At 42.8% G+C, this 21,868-nt stretch overlaps 1 protein-coding gene across 2 annotated transcripts in view; it reads right to left on the bottom strand.

The window, feature by feature from the left end:
* Nucleotides 1-21,868, bottom strand: part of LOC106579405 (cyclin-dependent kinase 14) — a 216,499-nt gene that overhangs the window by 104,839 nt on the left and 89,792 nt on the right. For both annotated transcript variants that reach the window (XM_014159277.3, XM_014159287.3), the window contains 2 exons: nucleotides 19,770-19,832; nucleotides 3,679-3,802 (listed from right to left, as the gene is read on the bottom strand). In XM_014159277.3, the coding sequence (XP_014014752.1) occupies nucleotides 3,679-3,802; nucleotides 19,770-19,832 (187 nt within the window). The remainder of the gene's footprint in view (nucleotides 1-3,678; nucleotides 3,803-19,769; nucleotides 19,833-21,868) is intronic.

The following is a 21,868-nucleotide window of genomic DNA, read 5'->3' as shown; positions in this document are numbered from 1 at the left end:
TTTGCCCCCGGTGATGCGTTGGGCAGACCACACCACCCTCTGGAGAGCTTTGCGGTTGAGGGTGGTGCAGTTGCCGTACCAGGCGGTGATACAGCTCGACAGGATGCTCTCAATTGTGCATTTGTGTCACGTCCTGACCATAGTAAGTTGTTATTTTCTATGGTAGAGTAGGTCAGGGCGTGACAGGGGATGTTTGTCGTTTTTGTATTTCTATGTTTAGTTTCTAGTTTTGTATTTCTAGGTTAGTTTTTGTTTGGCATGACCTCCAATTAGAGGCAGCCGGTTGTCATTGTCTCTAATTGGATGCCATATTTAAGTTGATGTTTGTCCCACTGGTGTTTTGTGGGTGATTATTTTGTGAGTAGTGTATGCCTGCTCTGCGTCACGGCTTTCTTGTTTTTTTGTATTTCAAGTTTATTGTTTATTGCATTAGTTTCACGACTGAATAAAAGATGTGGAACTACGATCACGCTGCGTATTGGTCCGATCCTTCCGAAAGCCCTGACAATCTGTAAAAGTTTGTGAGGGTTTTAGGTGACAAGCCAAATTTCTTCAGCCTCCTGAGGTTGAAGAGGCGCTGCTACATCGATGTTATTGTATACGTCGATGTTATTGTCTGAGGCTTCACGGAACATATCCCAGTCCACGTGCTTGAAGTAATCTTGAAGCGTGGAATCTGATTGGTCAGACCAGCATTGGCTAGACCTAAGCATGGGAGCTTCCTGTTTTAGTTTCTGCCTATAGGAGGGGAGCAACAAGATGGAGTCATGGTCAGATTTACCAAAGGGATGGCAGGGGAGGGCCTTGTATGCAATTTAGAGTAGCAGTGGTCCAGTGTTTTGCTCAAGCGGGTATAACAATCCAGTGTTTTGCTCACTGGATTGCTCACTGGATTGTTTTGCTCAGTGTTTTGCTCACCTAGACCTGACCGCATTATCTCCCAAGAGAATGCTGTTAGAATTTAGGTAGCCTTGTTCTCAAAATAGCTTTGTTAAAATCCCCAACTACAATAAATGCAGCCTCAGGATATATGGTTTCCAGTTTACATAGAGTCCAGAGAAGTTCTTTCAGGGCCGTCGAGGTATCTGCTTGGGGGGGATATACACAGCTGTGACAATAATCGAAGAGAATTCTCTTGGGAGATAATGCGGTCAGGTCTAGGTCAGGTGAACAAAAGGTCTAGGTCAGGTGAACAAAAGGACTTGAGTTCCTGCATTTTGTTATGATTACACCATGAGTCGTTAATAATGAGGCATACACCCCCGTCCTTCTTCTTACCAGAGAGATGTTTGTTTCTGTCAGCGCAACGCATGAAGAAACCCGGTAGCTGTACCGACTCTGACAACATATCCCGAGTGAGCCATGCTTCCGTGAAACAGAGAATGTTACAATCTCTGTTGTCTCTCTGGAAGGCAACTCATGCCCTAATTTCGTCCACCTTGTTGTCTAGCGACTGGAAATTGGCGAGTAATATGCTCGGAAGCGGTGGATGGTGTGCTTGCCTTCTAACCAGTAGGCTGCTCCGTCTGCCTCTCCAGCGGCAACGATGTTGTTTTGGGTCGGCCTCTGGGATTTAGATCCAATGTCCAGGGTGGAGGTCCGAACAAAGGTTCCACTTCGGGAAAGTCGTATTCCTGGTTGTACAGGAATGTTGGTAAATTGACATCGCTTTTATATCCAATAGTTCTTCCCGGCTGTATGTAATAGCACTTAAGATTAAGATTTTCTGGGATAACAAAGTAAGAAATAATACAGAAAAAAACAAATTACTGCATAGTTTCCTAAGGACGTGAAGCGAGGTGACCATCTCTGTCGGCGCCATCTTGCATCATATCCACAGCTGTATGACTGGGAATGATCCACGCCACACGAGACACACCCCGTTGAGAGATTGTAGACACACACACACACACACACAGACACACACAACACACACACACACACACACACACACACACACACACACACACACACACACACACACACACACACACACACACACACACACACACACACACACACACACACAGACACACAGACACACACTTATGTACGGGAGCACACACATGCAGATGAGCAAACACATACAGATGAGCATACACATACAGATGAGCACACACACACATTTGCAATTCAGTCTCACAACAAAGAAACGATGTCTTAGTTACGACTCTCTTCTTTGATGATAGTCAAGCATGAAAACACAAATGTCTATTGCATACACTTGACACACATGCTATAAACCAATACACACTTGACACACTACACAGTAACACACACTTGTGACAGTTCAAGCCGTGCAGGTGTGTGTGTCTGTGGCCCTTGTGAGAGTTAAGTGTCCTAGTTACCCCAGTGAGGGTGTGTGTAGTGAAGTACAGTGTGTGTGTGTGTGTGTGTGTGTGTGTGTGTGTGTGTGTGTGTGTGTGTGTGTGTGTGTGTGTGTGTGTGTGTGTGTGTGTGTGTGTGTGTGTGTTGAGAGGCAAAAATATAGCCATATGCTCCAAGACCCAGAATGACACATCAGCAGCTGTCATGGACCAGATCCTGTCTTTCCCATTCGCTCTGTGTGTGTGTGTGTGTGTGTGTTTATGTGAGATAGGTGATTACCGTCACCTTGGCACCATCGTAAAAACACACACATAAACACACACTACTTCAGTTTGTTCTGTCCTTCATTCTAACCATCTAAGCTTTTCATAACCCTCACTTGTTCGCCTTTAATTGTGCTACTCATTAGGACAGAGAAACACACAAAGAGCTGAGGATGATTCTGGATCAGGTCCAGAAACAAATCAACCAGCAGGGACACAGAACCCATGCCACTGAGGCTGACAGTCAGTCAGCCTTTTCTCCCCTCTCCCCCCTCTCTCCCCTCCCATTGATTCTCTCCAAGCCCCTCAATCCTCCCCCTTATCCCCATTTCCCACAACCTTCTCATCTCCTCTCCCTTCTATCCACCTTCCCATTCCCCAGTACCCTCTTCCTCTCCTTTCAGAACACACACACGTCGCTGCCTACAGCCTCTACTCAGCATCTAAATGAGATCCCCTAGGCTAGGCTGACCGTGTCTATGTGTGTGTGAATCCACAGCAGTATTTCCATGGGATTTCCATTCTTTCTCATTTAGCATGTTGTCCATTATTTTCTAATTGCCTTCCAGTAATATGTCTACTCTATAATGAGGAGGGTTTTACATTATTGATGAAGGTGTCCCCCCTGCCTGGGTGGCTAGAGGGATGGATGGAGGGGTGAATGGAGGGATAGAGAGATAGAGGGATGATTTCCTGTGAGGTCTTTGTCTGGCCTGTGGTGCCAGTCTGAGCCGGTAGCTCTACCGACTCTGGAAACCAGTCAAAACGTGTGGGTAGTATTTACAGAGCTGGGCACCATATTTACAGAGCTGGGCGCCATGAAAGGAGACTGGCCATATGGTGCTACTGCTTCTGGAGAGGTCTAACACACACACACACACACGAAAGACAGAGAGAGAGCGAGAGAGCGAGAAAAATAGAGAGAGGGAGTGTGAGAAAGAGGGAAAGAAAGAGAAGTGACAAAGCGAGAGAGAAAGAGAGAGAGAGAAGAGAGAAAGAGAGAGAGAGAGAGAAGAGAGACAGAGAGAGAGCGATGAGAGAGAAAGAGTAAAAGAGTGCTAGTCAGACACAAATCAAAGCCACCTACCGAAGTCGGCCAGTTTGAGTTCTCCAGTGTCAGAGATGAGCAGGTTCTGAGGCTTGAGGTCACGGTGCAGGATATACCTCTGGTGGATGTAGGACAGACCTCTCAGCAACTGGTACAGGAACAACTGATAGACAGAGAGGAGATCCACCGATAATCATTCATCATTAGATCTAATATCTATAAATGATTCGATCATTCGGTTCATGAATCATAAGTTCATTAGATTCATGAGAAATTAAATTAGAGTAGACTAATCATTAGTCATTCAAACAATGTACAGTATATCATGTGTCTCCAATGGATTTCCAAGTCACCCACTATGATGTCTCAATAGCAATATTTCCTTCTAATGTTTTTATTTTACATCCTGCTATTTGTCCATCTAGTATGTACATCTCTCTTCTTCTCCATCTCTCTGGCTGATTCATAACATTGTTTGGACTCCTACGTAACAGAGAAAGTCTTTCCAGCCTATAGACGTGTCATAACAGCTATCCATCAGTAGGAGGTGTTAATGTCTTCATTCAGCCTCAACACAACACCAGCCCTGGTATATTAACTTCCACAACTCATTTACACCACACCATTAACTCTGTAACGCTTGCACGCACACACACAAACCCACAACCTCAACCTCACTCGCACACACTCGCGCACACACACTCACTCCACTCCCTAACGTCAATACTAGCCAATCAACCCAGAACTCCCATCCCATCATTTCCTCAGCTTGGACTATTGACCAGTGATCAAATAGATGCCCTCACAAAGACCATCTGATCTCACACATCAATAACAAATAGTGACTGGTTCATTCGAAGGCTTGAGAGGAGATCAATAAATAAACAATATAAATAAATAATAATAATAAAACGTCTGTTCTATTTATGAATATGTCATAAATATATCATATTCTGACTTCAACCACCCACAAAGTGGTTTTCAGTTACATTCAAATGCTAACAATGGAAAATAGGCGAGAAAATAAGAATCAACACAAAATAAACTGTGAATAAATGTCCTCATATTTACTATTTTTTCTCTGACACATCACCTGAAAACAACATCAATGTCTATGGCTCTTTCAGATCCTGTGGTTTTTGTTCACTTTGCATCAATCAACCAATAATGAATTCTGAATCTGTGCAATTCCTGATCCTCCATTTCAACATTCTAATCTTTCATTGCAATTTCTCTCTTCCCAGCAGCACTAGCAGGGTCTCGGCCAATTAGGCAGAGCGAAAACCGTGGAGTCCAATCAGGGATCAGCCCTGTCTGGCATCTGGAGTCACCGGGTCAACAGTTTAGCATTCCTCAACTCGGCAGGCGGGCGATACGCGAAACAATGCACAACGCTGGAAATTAGCATGAGAAATGTGTGTTTACTCATGTATATCAAAACACACTCGTCAAAAGGCCCTGCCTCATTAAGTGGGCTAGGCAATCAAAAGGTTACTCATTTATTCACTCCCCTCTCTCTGCAAACAAAACATCAAAACGCTGCTTAAAAATAACTCTTATTGTCGACGACAGGAAAACTGAGAATTCTGTCAAATTAGCATATTATACGGCAGAAAGTAAAGTACAAGAGCAAAGATATTTCAGGTGGACTTCAAATGATGTTTGATTGGAGTTTAGCTGAGAGCTGGGCTAAGTTGAGTGCTTTTGCATGCTTTTCAAATCCATAACGTATGTCTTTACATGCATGTAAAAGGTCGACATCCCACTAAAAAAAAGGCCTGCTCTAACACGGTCACTATACTAGCAGGACATTTGGCCACGTGACAGACATGACATCTGCTAGATGACTGGTCTCCCCATCTGGCTTAAAATGCTAAAGGCATCACTAGAGTTACTGAGAGAGAGAGAGAGAGAGAGAGAGAGAGAGAGAGAGAGAGAGAGAGAGAGAGAGAGAGAGAGAGAGAGAGATAAGAAGAGGAAGTTAGACAGAGTGTGAGAGAGAGAGATATAAGAAGAGGAAGTTAGACAGAGTGAGAGAGAGAGAGAGAGAGATATAAGAAGAGGAAGTTAGACAGAGTGAGAAAGAGAGTGAAAAGGAGAGAAAGATACATAGAGAGAGAGAGAAATACAGAGAAAGATACATAGAGAGAGAGAAATACAGAGAAAGATACATAGAGAGAGAGAGAGAGAAATACAGAGAAAGATACATAGAGAGAGAGAGAGAGAAATACAGAGAAAGATACATAGGGAGAGAGAGAGAAATACAGAGAAAGATACATAGAGAGAGAGAGAGAAATACAGAGAAAGATACATAGAGAGAGAGAGAGAAATACAGAGAAAGATACATAGAGGTGGTGAGACAAAGACAGAGAGAACCAGACAGAGAGGGAGCGATCTAGAAGGGCAGAGGAATGAAAAGAAAGTCAGGTAGAGAGAAAGAGAGAAGAGAACAGGGGCAGCGGAGAGAGTGGGATGAAACAGAGGAGTGAGGGGAGGTGAGGGGGTAGAGAGTTTAAGCTGCCTTGCTGGAAAGTCAATAGCAGCCAGCCGCCCGCTCCCCAGAATATCAATAGTGTCACCCCACCTCCACTCCCCTCTAGGGACTTCCACCGCACAACAGACGGATGATACATAATTATGAGATGGTGAGAGGGATTTTACACACTAACCATGAACAGATAGAAAGAGACAACCTCTTCTTATGAGGGTATAGATATTCCCATCATGAAACAGCTTCACAATGCATTCACTCATTGGCAATGGACTGCAGTAATTAGTAGACAACGACCCTGGGAATGGGTAGTAACCGTGGGCCGGGGTGTTAGGAACATAATTAATCATTAGTTGTGCTGTGTACTAATTGCAGTGTGTGTGTGTGTGTGTGTGTGTGTGTGTGTGTGTGTGTGTGTGTGTGTGTGTGTGTGTGTGTGTGTGTGTGTGTGTGTGTGTGTGTGTGTGTGTGTGTGTGTGTGTGTGTGTTATCCCGTATGTGGGTTGAAAATGGCAGATTTTGTCATTGATAAGTGCAGAAATTGGAATGCAGTGTCTGTACAGTAACATGCTATACATGACGTCAGAGCTCAGGCTCTCCGCTTCACAGCGCTGTACGGGCTTTGACTGACAGCTGTTATAAACTTGAGCACTGCGTGTGACAAGAAGATGTCCCCGTCCCTCCCGCTAATTGGACTACTTTTGCACATTTGTTGTTGTCTGAGTGAGGGAAATGCTGTAAATCAAGAGGAGTTGATGTGTTCTGAAAGATGAGACGTTGAGGTCTATAATAAATACCGCTTTGATGTCATACAAGCAAACCACACATCCGTGAGTCCAAATGAGCACTTGACCATCTGTATCTGAAAACTCATTTCATTTACAGTATCAACCTTTCACAGTCTAAAGTTTGACAACCAGGGTTTTTTCTTTATTTTTAAAGCTGTCATCAATTTTTCAAGAATTTTTCAATAATTTTTCAATACTTTTTTGGGTACTATATGATTATTCTACAATGTAGAAAATAGTAAAAATAAAGAAAAACCCTGGAATGAGTATGTGTGTCTAAACTTCTGACTGGTACTGTATATGATTGCTATGTGTGGTTGCTTCAGTTCCTCAATGTCAAAGTAGGAGAGCTCCAAAAAACACCTTATAATTGAAGGCTGTTTCCTTGAGTCATAAAACTGCATGGAAATGACTTAGGAACTGTGCACAGTTTGGAGAGGTGTGTGGCCACTTGGATACTGTAACGAGTGCACTGAGAGTTGAGAAGCAAGTTCAGGGAGTGAGGGTTTTAATAAATAAAAGAAACAAATGAACACGAAACACAAACAACGCACCGACATGAAAACAGAGTCAATAACACCTGAGGAAAGAACCAAGGGGAGTGACAGATATAGGGAAGATAATCAAGGAGGTAATGGAGTCCAGGTGAATATCATGAGGCGCAGGTGCGCGAGACGATGGTGACAGGTGTGCGGGATAATCAGCAGCCTGATGACCTAGAGGCCGGAGAGGGAGTATACGTGACAGAGACACCAGTTTGACCTCTCACTCAAACCCTTGTAATAGTTTTTTCTTATCTTGCACCTACTCCAAAATGTCAATGATTATTCTTATTATGTTATTACTATTATGTTATGTATCCAGAGTATTTTCAGATTTCGTTATTGACAATTGCTGTGAAAAATGATAGGAAATGTAAAATGCACATAAAATCAACAGTGTAATGTTTGGATTCAGTCTTGTGTCAGGTGAACTGTTGTGACCTCACATTTCTTCATAATCTACAAAATGTTATCTTTCAATTGCTACCATGGTCATTCATATGCTTTTTATAGTTCTTCTGTTAGAAACCTTTACATTTGGGCCTATCCATATAGGCCAATTTACACAAGTGTAAGGGGTTAAGTTTACTTTCTGAATTTTACTGCCAACCCTGGCCTGTGTGTGTGGCTGTGGCTGTGTGTGTGGCTGTGTGTGTGTGTGTGTGTGTGTGTGTGTGTGTGTGTGTGTGTGTGTGTGTGTGTGTGTGTGTGTGTGTGTGTGTGTGTGTGTGTGTGTGTGTGTGTGTGTGTGTGTGTGTGTGTGTGTGTGTGTATGTGTGTGTGCGCGTGCCAGTGGTGGAAAAAGTACCCAACTGTCATACTTGAGTAAAAGTAAAGATACCTTAACAGAAAATGACTCAAATGAAAGTGAAAGTCAATCAGTAAAATACTACTTGAGTAAAAGTCTAAAAGTATTTGGTTTTAAATATACTTAAGTATCAAAAGTAAATGTAATTGCTAAAATATACTTAAGTATCAAAAGTAAACAAGACGGCACAATTTTCTTGTTTTTACATTTACGGATAGCCAGGGGCACACCAACACACACATAATTTACAAACAAAGCATTTGTGTTTAGTGAGTCCGCCAGAGTCCACCTCTCTAAAAACAAGTCTCTCACCGTTGCCGCCTGCTATAGACCACCCTCTGCCCCCAGCTGTGCTCTGGACACCATATGTGAACTGATTGCCCCCCATCTATCTTCAGAGCTCGTGCTGCTAGGTGACCTAAACTGGGACATGCTTAACACCCCAGCCATCCTACAATCTAAGTTGATGCCCACAATCTCACATAAATGATCAATGAACATACCAGGTACCACCCCAAAGCCGTAACCACGGGCACCCTCATAGATATCATCCTAACCAACGTGCCCTCTAAATACACCTCTGCTGTTTTCAACCAAGATCTCAGCGATCACTGCCTCATTGCCTGCATCCGTACTGGGTCAGCGGTCAAACGACCTCCACTCAACACTGTCAAACGCTCCCTGAAACACTTCAGCAAGCAAGCCTTTCTAATCGACCTGGCCCGGGTATCCTGGAAGGATATTGACCTCATCTCATCAGTAGAGGATGCCTGGTTATTTTTTTAAAAGCCTTCCTCACCATCTTAAATAAGCATGCCCCATTCAAGAAATTTAGAACCAGGAACAGATATAGCCCTTGGTTCTCTCCAGACCTGACTGCCCTTAACCAACACAAAAACATCCTGTGGCGTTTTGCATTAGCATTGAACAGCCCCAGTGATATGCAACTTTTTAGGGAAGTTAGAAACCAATATACATAGGCAGTTAGAAAAGCCAAGGCTAGCTTTTTCAAGCAGAAATGTGCTTCCTGCAACACAAACTCAAAAAGGTTCTGGGACACTGTAAAGTCCATGGAGAATAAGAACACCTCCTCCCAGCTGCCCACTGCACTGAGGATAGGAAACTCTGTCACCACCGATAAATCCACTATAATTGAGAATTTCAAGAAGCCTTTTTCTACGGCTGGCCATGCTTTCCACCTGGCTACCTACCCTACCGCGGTAAACAGCACTGCACCCCCCACAGCTACTCACCCAAGCCTTCCCCATTTCTCCTTCTCCCAAATCCAGTCAGCTGATGTTCTGAAAGAGCTGCAAAATCCGGACCCCTACAAATCAGCCGGGCTAGACAATCTGGACCCTTTCTTTCTAAAATGATCTGCTGAAATTGTTGCAACCCCTATTACTAGCCTGTTCAACCTCTCTTTCGTGTCGTCTGAGATTCCCAAAGATTGGAAAGCAGCTGCGGTCATCCCCCTCTTCAAAGGGGGGGACACTCTTGACCCAAACTGCTACAGACCTATATCTATCCTACCCTGCCTTTCTAAAGTCTTTGAAAGCCAAGTTAACAAACAGATTACCGACCATTTCGAATCCCACCGCACCTTCTCCGCTATGCAATCTGGTTTCAGAGCTGGTCATGGGTGCACCTCAGCCACATTCAAGGTCCTAAACGATATCGTAACCGCCATCGATAAGAAACAATACTGTGCTGCCGTATTCATTGACCTGGCCAAGGCTTTCAACTCTGTGAATCACCACATCCTCATCGGCAGACTCAATAGCCTTGGTTTCTCAAATGATTGCCTCGCCTGGTTCACCAACTACTTCTCTGATAGAGTTCAATGTGTCAAATCAGATGGCCTGTTGTCCGGGCCTCTGGCAGTCTCTATGGGAGTGCCACAGGATTCAATTCTTGGGCCAACTCTTTTCTCTGTATACATCAATGATGTCGCTCTTGCTGCTGGTGAGTCTCTGATCCACCTCTACGTAGACGATACCATTCTGTATACTTCTGGCCCTTCTTTGGACACTGTGTTAACAACCCTCCAGACGAGCTTCAACGCCAAACAACTCTCCTTCCGTGGCCTCCAACTGCTCTTAAATACAAGTAAAACTAAATGCATGCTCTTCAACCGATCTCTGCCCGCACCTGCCCGCCCGTCCAGCATCACTACTCTGGACGGTTCTGACTTAGAATATGTGGACAACTACAAATACCTAGGTGTCTGGTTAGACTGTAAACTCTCCTTCCAGACTCACATCAAACATCTCCAATCCAAAGTTAAATCTAGAATTGGCTTCCTATTTCGCAACAAAGCATCCTTCACTCATGCTGCCAAACAAACCCTCGTAAAACTGACCATCCTACCGATCCTCGACTTCGGCAATGTCATTTACAAAATAGCCTCCAATACACTACTCAATAAACTGGATGCAGTCTATCACAGTGCCATCCGTTTTGTCACCAAAGCCCCATATACTACCCACCACTGCGACCTGTACGCTCTCGTTGGCTGGCCCTCGCTTCATACTCGTCGCCAAACCCACTGGCTCCAGGTCATCTACAAGACCCTGCTAGGTAAAGTCCCCCCTTATCTCAGCTCACTGGTCACCATAGCAGCACCCACCCGTAGCACGTGCTCCAGCAGGTATATCTCTCTGGTCACCCCCAAAGTCAATTCCTCCTTTGGCCGTCTCTCCTTCCAGTTCTCTGCTGCCAATGACTGGAACGAACTACAAAAATCTCTGAAACTGGAAACACTTATCTCCCTCACTAGCTTTAAGCACCAGCTGTCAGAGCAGCTCACAGATCACTGCACCTGTACATAGCCCATCTATAATTTAGCCTAAACAACTACTGTATTTATTTATTTATTTATTTTGCTCCTTTGTACCCCATTATTTCTATTTCTATTTTGCACTTTCTTCCACTACAAATCTACCATTCCAGTGTTTTACTTGCTATATTGCATTTACTTTGCCACCATGGCCTTTTTTGCCTTTACCTCCCTTATCTCACCTCATTTGCTCACATTGTATATAGACTTATTTTTCTACTGTATTATTGACTGTATGTTTGTTTTACTCCATGTGTAACTCTGTGTTGTTGTATGTGTCGAACTGCTTTGCTTTATCTTGGCCAGAGAACTTGTTCTCAACTTGCCTACCTGGTTAAATAAAGGTGAATTAAATTGTTTAAAAATAATAAAAGATCAGAGGCAGTAGGGATGACCAGGGATGTTCCCTTGATAAATGTGTAAATTGGACCATTTTCCTGTCCTGCTAAGCATTCAAAATGTAACGAATAATTTTTGGGTGTCAGGGAAAATGCATGAAGTAAAAAGTACATTGTTTTCTTTAGGGATGTAGTGGAGTAAAAGTAAAAGTTGTCAAAAATATATATAAATAGTAAAGTAAAGTACAGATACCCCAAAAAATTACTTAAGTAGTACTTGAAAGTATTTTTTACTTAAGAACTTTACACCACTGGTGTGGGCTACACACCTCGACTTGTAACTGTTATCATAGCCTTTTCGTATATCTGTTGAATGTAGTCTGTTTTATACACCTCTGCTTTAACGTTTACATCAGTGTTCAAATGGAAAAGTTAACGCTGTTTGATTTAATGAAAAGCTATTGGAAATAAAGTTTAGAGTATAATGTGTGGCCAGCAAAACAATGGATTTCATCATCTGAGTCCAGATATTAACCGTAATCTGCCAGACTCCAGGCTGGCTCTATTGTCTGATATTCCCATTCACTTACTACAGGATGAGACCATGCATCATACTAACAGCATATAATGGGTTATACACAGTTCTTATTCATATGGAATATGGAATATTTGCACACAAAAACACAGAACAAAGGGGAAACATATGTGTATATATTTTCATGTTGCCAATTGGCAATTATTTCTTTTCTTTTGTCTCTTTTGTAAGCATGTGTTATCATTGGTTAATTCCAATGCATACTGACTGATTTGGGGCAAAGACCGAATTACACAAAGATGTGTAATTCCAATAGATGTATTTTGTGTTCACATTACTTATTCAAACCCTATCAATAGTGAATGAGAGTCCAATCACACACAGTCATGCTGAACTCAACATCATAGACAAAGCCAACCCCTCGAAACACAAACCTCTAAATCTTCATTGCACCTGAGGGGATAATTAATGAAGTATATTAATTGAATGGAAACCTTGGGAGTCATTGAGAAAACCTCTGAAAGCAGCACTTTACTATATACAGGGGGAGTGAGTTTAGCCCAGCAGTGAGTGAAGGAGAGGTATGTTAAATGAGCTGAGAAGACACTGACGCTCCCATCTGCCAGCTACTGTTCCCCTACCGCCCTGTTCCCCGTAGTAATTTATCCCAGAAAGCATCTGGGTAGTACTGTCTGTCTTAACGTGGCATGTCATTACTGCATTATCTGCACACATGATTAGGGCACAGAGAGAGGGAGAGGAGAGGAGGTGAAGGGAAAGAGTAGGAGAGGGAGTAGGGAATTCAGGAGTAGTGCTTTGCTGAATTTGTTGAACCTTTTTGGATATGTGCCCTTGTGATGTTACCATTACATTATACTAACCTCATTTATCAATATTCCACCTGACATTGATACTACACTTGACATTGAGTAATAATGCAATGAGGGTAGCTCCTCTTGTACTACATGCTGTTTAAAAAGGATTGTGAAGGTCAACCAATGCCTGCCAGGTAAGGCTGGGCGATATACCGTATTTACCAAACATAATTAGCTATACAGCCTGATAATACCAGTGAAGGTGTAGAACCAAATCAGCATGTTGTTTGTGCAACAGTATCTTCTAAATCGGGTATTCCCAAATTGGGGTACGCGCAATGCCGTTAGTACATTTGTATTTTCCAACGGGGCTATACATTTGGGTGAGGTTTTTTTCTCGCCTGAGTAGCCTCGTTTCACTGCCAAAAATAAAATGAAACCATCTTGTGTTCAGCGAAATAACAACACAATGTCAAATACAGGTAGCCTAGTCAAATAATTAACATCCAATCACATTACTGTCTCGCGGGAAACCTTCACTCTTGCGCAGACAGTTAGAAACGAAACAGGACAATTTGAAAAATAAGCCAGAGGAGTTTTTGAGCGAGAATAAAGACAACTTTTGAGTAGTAAGATGTGTACAAAAGCAACAGATACCATTAATAAGAAGGGGCTAGAAGAGTCTTATATGGTGAACTACCGAGTGGCTAGGACAGGCAAGCCCCATACTATTGTGGAGGACTTAATTCTTCCTGCTGCCGCGGATATATGGCTGGGACAATGACTTCATCAAACAACACTGTTTCACGACGCATCAGTGACAGGGCAGGAGATGTCTTGAAACAATTACTGATTCGCATACAAGCCAGTGAATTATATGCGTTACAGCTGGATGAGTCAACAGATGTGCCGGGCCTGGCATAGCTCCTGGTATATGTCCATTACTTTTATGGGGGGGGTCAATTAAGGAAGATATCCTTTTCTGCAAACCACTGGAAACCAGGACAACAGGAGAGGATATATTTAAAGTACTGGACAGCATTGTGACATCAAATGGACTTTGGTGGTCAAGATGTGTTGGTATCTGTACTGATTGTGCAAAAGCCATGACAGGGAGACATAGTGGAGTGGTAACGCGTGTGCAAGAAGTTGCTCCCGACGCCACTTGGGTACACTGCAGCATCCACCGAGAGGCTCTTGCTGCCAAGGGAATGCCTGACTGCTTGAAAGACATTTTGGACACTACAGTGAAAATGGTTAACTTTCTTAAAACAAGGCCCCTGAACTCTTGTGTATTTTCTGCATTATGCAATGATATGGGCAGCACTTTTACAACATACAGAATTGCGCTGGTTATCAAGGGGCAAAGTATTGACACATTTTTTTAAATTGAGACGAGCTTAAAGTTTTCTTTACTGACCATAATTTTCACTTTTTACTTGACCGCTTGCATGATGACGAGTTTCTCATATGACTGGCCTATCTGGGTGATGTTTTTTCTCGCCTGAATGATCTGAATCTAGGATTACAGGGACTCTCCGCAACTATATTCAATGTGCGGAACAAAATTGAGGCTATGATTAACCTGTTATGGCTAGGGGGCAGTATTTTCACGGCCGGATAAAAAACGTACCCGATTTAATCTGATTATTACTCCTGCCCAGAAACTAGAATATGCATATAATTATTAGCTTTGGATAGAAAACACTCCAAAGTTTCTAAAACTGTTTGAATGGTGTCTGTGAGTATAACAGAACTCATTTGGCAGGCCAAAACCTGAGAAGATTCCATGCAGGAAGTGCCCTGTCTGACAAATTCTTGCCCTTCTTGATTATCTCTATCCAATACAGGGGATCTCTGCTGTTACGTGACACTTCCTACAGCTCCCATGGGCTCTCAGAAGGCGGCAAAAAGCTGAATCGTGGCTTTGCAGGCTCTGGCTGAAAAAAAGTAGCGCGTTTGGATAGTGGCTGGTCACAGTACTGTGAGACTCAGGCTCGTGCCCGAGTCGACCCCATGCTTTATTTTCTTTCGTCTGTTTACCTAAACGCAGATTCCCGGTCGGAATATTATCGCTGTTTTTTACGAGAAAAATTGCATAAAAATTAATTTTAAACAGCGGTTGACATGCTTCGAAGTACGGTAATGGAATATTTAGAAATCTTTTGTCACGAAATGCGCCATGCTCGTGACCCTTATTTACACTTCGGATAGTGTCTTGAACGCACGAACAAAACGCCGCTATTTGGATATAACAATGGATTATTTTGAACCAAACCAACATTTGTTATTGAAGTAGCAGTCCTGGGAGTGCATTCAAACTTTTCTAATAGTAAATCGGAGTTTGGTCAGGGCTAAACTTGGTGGGTGTCTAAATAGCTAGCCATGATGGCTGGGCTATCTACTCAGAATATTGCAAAATGTGCTTTCACCGAAAAGCTATTTTAAAATCGGACACCTCGATTGCACAAAGGAGTTCTGTATCTATAATTCTTAAAATAATTGTTATGCTTTTTGTGAACGTTTATCGTGAGTAATTTAGTAAATTCACCGGAGGTTTGCGGGGGGTATGCTAGTTCTGAATGTCACATGCTAATGTAAAAAGCTGGTTTTTGATATAAATATGAACTTGATTGAACAAAACATGCATGTATTGTATAACATAATGTCCTAGGTGTGTCATCTGATGAAGATCATCAAAGGTTAGTGCTGCATTTAGCTGTGGTTTTGTTTTTTGTGACATTATATGCTAGCTTGAAAAATGGGTGTCTGATTATTTCTGGCTGGGTACTCTGCTGACATAATCTAATGTTTTGCTTTCGCTGTAAAGCCTTTTTGAAATCGGACAGTGTGGTTAGATAAAGGAGAGTCTTGTCTTTAAAATGCTGTAAAATAGTCATATGTTTGAAAAATTGAAGTTTTTGTATTTTTGAGGAATTTGTAATTTGCGCCACGCCTATCATTGGATATTGGAGCAGGCGTTCCGCTAGCGGAACGTCTAGATGTAAGAGGTTAAGAAGTTGGAGCTAATTTTCTGTCTGCATTAACAAGGACATGACACAGGTCTTTCCATCATTGTATGATTTTTTTGTGTGCAAATTAACTCAAGTTTACGGACAATGTTAAATGTAATATAGCGAAGCACCTCAGTGAGCTGGGTGTGCAATTATACAGGTACTTTCCCAAAACGGACGACACAAACAACTGGATTCGTTATCCCTTTCATGCTCTGCCTCCAGTCCACTTACCCGATATCTGAACAAGAGAGCCTCATCAAAACTGCAACAAGCAGTTCTGTGGAAATGTTATTTAATCAGAAGCCACTGCCAGATTTCTGGATTGGGCTGCGCTCAGAGTGTCCTGCCTTGGCAAATTGCACTGTTAAGACACTGATGCCCTTTGCAACCACATACCTACGTGAGAGTGGATTCTCGGCCCTCACGAGCATGAAAACTAAATACAGGCACCGACTGTGTGTGGAAAATGATTTAAGACTGAGACTCTCTCCAACACAACCCAACATTGCAGAGTTATGTACATCCTTTGAAGCACACACTTCTCATTAACCTGTGGTGAGTTATTCACAATGCTTGATGAACAAATAAGGTTTTATATGTAAGATGGCTAAATAAAGAGCACAATAATTGATTATTATAATATTATTATTTGTGTCCTGGTCCTATAAGAGCTCTTTGTCACTTCCCATGAGCTGGGTTGTGACAAAAACTCACACTCATTCTTATGTTTAATAAATGTATTGTATAGTGTGTGTGGCAGGCTTACAATGATGGCAAAAAACAACATTTGAGAGTGCGATGACCTTGGTGCTAAAAGGGGTACGCAGCTAGGGGTTGAATATTTGAACCGTACGGGACTATGAATCACTGTTCTAAATCAAAGAGGAATACTAGAAGTATAAATATGTTAACTACATGAAGTAGCTTAGAGAAAACATTAAATGTAGCCAAAGATTATAGGGTTCCCTAGGAAACACTTATCAACACTTTGGTTCCTACCCTGTCACAATAACTCCTCCCTGGCATTTTAATTCATTGTCATGTCAAACAACACTGTATTCAAAGTGCCCAGTATTATATTCTAACTTTTGAATTAGAATAATCATACTTTTTCCATGCTTCCATCAGTTCACCCATGTGTTTTGCTCTAAATCCCAACTCAAATCACAAATTGCAACATTTGGTTAAAAATAAGGCAGAGGTTGTTTGCCCAAATCGTGCAACCCTACGTTGTGCAGGAAATTATGCAAATGATTATCAGTTGAAGTTGAATTGAACAGTGTTAAACAATCAGAATGGAGAAAGACTCATTAAAATCAGGTAGAATGTATGTGTTGCTACTCTAGGGCCACACTACTCATACAGCATGTTTAGAGATTTTATTATTCAAAAACATCAAATACCATGAAATACTGTCATACCGTCCTTTTTTTTGTATTCCGTGATATGATATTTTGGCCATATTGCCCAGCCCTACTGTCAAGGGTCTCAGTTTCACATCAATCTATTTGGCTCTCATTAAGAGAACCCCATTCAGCTGACTGAATATAATCACATCAAGAGCTTCACTGACTGGGAGGTTGTTGCAGCTTTGGGTGATGTCATACAGAACAGATAGTTCTATTAAATAATAGGTAGAATACTAAAGGAGAACACTGTAATCAATCAAGTGTATGGGTAAAGGTACATGTTCTGTACTATGCTCTCAGAAGGAGTTCTGTAATAAGACACGCTCCAAACAACACAAACACTTCTCTCTGCTGGCCAGGCTGACTGATAATTGCATTAGCTAGTGAAGGTCTAAGTGTTTTCTGCTAGGTTAATGCTAATGTTATCCAGCCATATCAGACAGCACACACTCTAATAGCTTTTATGTCTCTGACTATTCAACAGGGACACACACACACACACACACACACACACACACACACACACACACACACACACACACACACACACACACACACACACCCCCCCCCCCCCCCCCCCCTTACTTCATAGAAGATATGTATCTTCAGTCAGAAGCTGTTTCTTCTGAAATAACCTCAACCAAGGAACAAAAACAATTTGAAACCCCATCTGTCATCTGATTGACACACACACACACACACACACACACACACACACACACACACACACACACACACACACACCACACACACACACACACACACACATACACACACACACACACATACACACAGTCTTGTACAGCTAACCTTGTGGGGACTCACAATTCAGTCCCATTCAAAATCCTATTTTCTCTAACCCCTAACCCTAACCCTAAACCTAAACCTAACCTTAACCCATACTCTTGCCCTAACCTTAAACCTAACCCTAGCTCCTAACCCTATCCCTTAATGTAATTCTAACCCTAACACTAATTCTAACCTTAACCTTAAACCCCCTAGAAATAGCATTTGACCTTGTGGGGACTAACAAAAGAAGAATAGTTAAACATGTCCACATCCACACACACACACGCACACGCACACGCACACACACAGGAGGACAAGCCACTTTCTCTGTTAATCAGAGACACTATAATGAAGGGAATGAATCTCCAGCAAATTGTCTGTCTACTCTGCTCCTCACTGGTTACAAATATAGCTATTATACCCTCCATTTTACAGTTAACTCATACTGGAGTGTCTCCGGCTCTTGACACACAAGAGCACCGAAGAGTGGCACATTGGCAAACAGTTCAATACGCCATGCTGCCTCCATCTTAATTTTGATTGCTGATTCTAACGATTGGTCCGGGTCTGTGTCTCTGGTTGTGCCTCAAATGGCACCCTTAGGGACCCTGGTCAAGAGTAGTGCACTACATAGTGCATAGGGGGCCATTTGGGATGTAGCCTCTGCCTCCACATAGTCAGTTTGTTTTCCTTTCAGCTGCAAGGTCAATAGAGCTCCTCCTATACTCTGCCTGTCCTCCCACTAGGGAGAGACTGGTTCTGGTTCCTCTCTCTCTTCCTCTCCATCTGTCCTCCCACCATAGAGAGCATTATGGCTAACGCTAGCTGCTGGCCCTTTGGGTAACATACATATGTCTGTCTCTGTCTCTGTCTATTTTGTTATGTCTGTCTCTAACTCTACCTTCTAGTCCAGTTTGGACAGAGGAAACATTTATCACAATGTCAGTGTCAGAGGACATTCATCTACAAACAAATGCCTCTCTTAAGACTTCAAAGGTCAAATTATTTTACAAAGGCTACATGGTGACACAGTGAGGACAAATGTCCTGGCCTGTCGTACACCTGGGACTCTGTCTGCATCCCAAATTACAACCTATTCCCTATATAGTGCACTTTTTTTGACTAGGGCCCATAGGGCTCTGGTCAAAAGTAGTGCACTATATGGGGAATAGGGTGCCATTTGGGACAAAACATATGTTTACAGATTAAGAGGTGGAAGCAGGTTTTTTCCCCTGACACCCCTCTCTGGGAACAATCCTCTATTATTAATACATGCATTTCAATGAGGCAGGCGGTCTGTCCTCAACAGGATAAATACATTACTTATGGAAATCCTTAGTGACAATATTAGGTATGGAGTGTTACATAACCCACAATGCCTGAACTCCCCCCCCCCCCCCCCCCCCTTCTCATAGGACTCCTCCACACAACACCCCCCTTTCACACTATCCCTCCCATCCTCCATGGCCCCATTCACTCCATCACTCTCCCTACCTTCTCCTTATCCTCAACACACCTCTACACAGAGCCAAAGGAAAACATTGCTACTCTAACAGTATGTGTTACTCCTCAACGTTGTAGTTCATTGAAGTAATTTAAGCAAGCCAACAGGACACTGCTCCTGTCTAACCGTGTGTGTGGGCATCACTCCTCAGCAGTGTCACTGTAGAAACTGTAGGATTCTATGACATATTAGTGATGCTCAGGACAGTGTTGTTTACTGTAGTAATATAGTCATGATAATGAGCAGCAGTCTTACCTTCACATTGTCTGGATGCAGTCCTCCTGGGTGCCTGTCCATGTACTGGCACAGGTCTGTGTGCTGTCAGGGAGAAAGAGAGTTTGACAGTTTGATTACAATATGTCTAAATAAAGACACATACAAATCATAAAAACAGATCACAATGCTTTGCAATTAACCAAAAATAAGTCAATATGATAAAGTTAAAATACGTTTGTATAAATGTATTGATGCTGTTCAGTTTTTTATGGTATTCATTTGAACTGTAAAAGCAGCAGAGAGAGGTTTTTGGCAGTGAGAAAATTGGCTTTTTGTTTATTGTGTTGCTAGTTTTGAATGTACCTTGGTTGGAATGTGAGCTTGGTTTGAGGATGGAAAAATCAGCTAATGGAAAAAAGTCATAGCTTTCCCCTTGCTATTCAAAGCAACTCTGACCTAGTGTCATCCGTCCATGATAAAATATCAGTAAGGCGCCAGGCTGGAGACACAAACTCAATTGAATTGCAGCAGACGTCACTCGCAACATTTCTTTTTTCACAGTCTGTCTCCCCTGTCCGCGGATGAATGATATCCGGTCTATATCAACAGAATGATCCACAGAGGGAACCTTTGGTACAAAGCCCTTAATGTGATTGTGTGGAGGGATGAGATAGGGTGTGACACTGTCTGTATGTCTTTAGGTGCTGTATGTAAGTAGAGTCGTCTGTCTGTCCGATCGCGGGAGAAAAGACGAATTACCCTGATCTGCACTTCACTGATTTATTTTGCCAGCAGACCTGGGGCACACACACACACACACCACAACTCGTGGGGCTGGGTGATATTTGCGTACCCCCGCTGCTCCTTGCACCGTCAGATATAAATGTGTTCCCTTTCATGAATAATTCAACCAGACGCTCAAACAAGCTTCAGCCATGCCTGTCCACCTTACTCAAAACCTGCTCTCCCTCTCTCTCCCTCCCTCCCTCCCTCTCTCTCTCTCTCTGTCTTTCCCTCTCTCCATATCTTTCTCACCCCCACTTTCTCTCCATTTATTCTCTCTCCCTCTCTCTACCTCTCTCTCTCGCGGTCCCGCTCGCTCCCTGTCAATTGTCATTACCTGCTAGATGAGAAAAATGAATTGATTTGGCTTGGTGTGGAGCATTCTGTATTTGAAAGAGTCTGGAATTACAGGTCTGAACACAGCAGAATAGAACAGCATGAAACTGGCTGCGCTGCAAATAAAAAACTGTCTCCACACCAACGACAACACACAGATCCACAGTGTTGCATTACCCATTTCTGTCAAATATATGCTATTCACACTGTCTGTTCAACATTCACAGTAAGAGAAGGGTGTTCTGTCATAATAAAGGCTATGGAGACAGATCCTTGTCAACCGTGTCCACTTACAGACAGCATCTACTTGATGAATATATATACTTGGAATTGGTTAGCTCTTATATTTGCACATGGAGCAGAGAAACAGCACTGAAAGACCTCCACAACCCCTCTATCCAAACTGACCTCTGTTCTCCAGGTAATCAAAATGTACACTTTAAGGCCAGAGAGCATCCTCATTAGAATCCCTACAACCAGCTACAGACTGCCCAGTGCCTGGTTCTGTCATCTCTCAGAGGATCTGGTCAGAATGTATTACCAGGAGCAGATGTTCCCACTGACCCTGCTGAACCATGCTGTTTCTGACCAACAGGGGGCCTCACACTAGACTAGCGTACATACAGTACGGTATCAGAGCTGGCTCTTGATCTGATGCACCAGGCCACATAGCACACAGCACGGATGAAAATGAACATGGAGCGGGACTATTTAGAAGGTTATTCTGAGAGACGGCTGGGTCTTGTTTTGCATGTCAACATCAAAGAGGTTGAGCAATTTAGATACAGTATATGGTCTATTGGAGTAATGCTGAGCAGAGACTTTTTCTACTCCTAGAGGCTGGAGGAGATTGGTATTCTGGCTGGTTTGAACTTATCAGTGGATGTTATCCATATGCATATATGTCAGCAGTAACAACAGGCCCCACTACTCCACAGGAGAGAGAGGGAACTTCTGCTGCTATTGCTGTCCACAGCATGTGTGTGTGTGTGAGTGTGTGTGAGTGTGTGTGAGTGTGA

This window comes from Salmo salar, chromosome 02 (genome assembly GCF_965601325.2).
Source record: "Salmo salar chromosome 02, fSalSal1, whole genome shotgun sequence".
Classification (NCBI taxonomy): Eukaryota; Metazoa; Chordata; class Actinopteri; order Salmoniformes; family Salmonidae; genus Salmo; species Salmo salar.
This window is presented reverse-complemented; position numbering and strand designations above follow the sequence as displayed.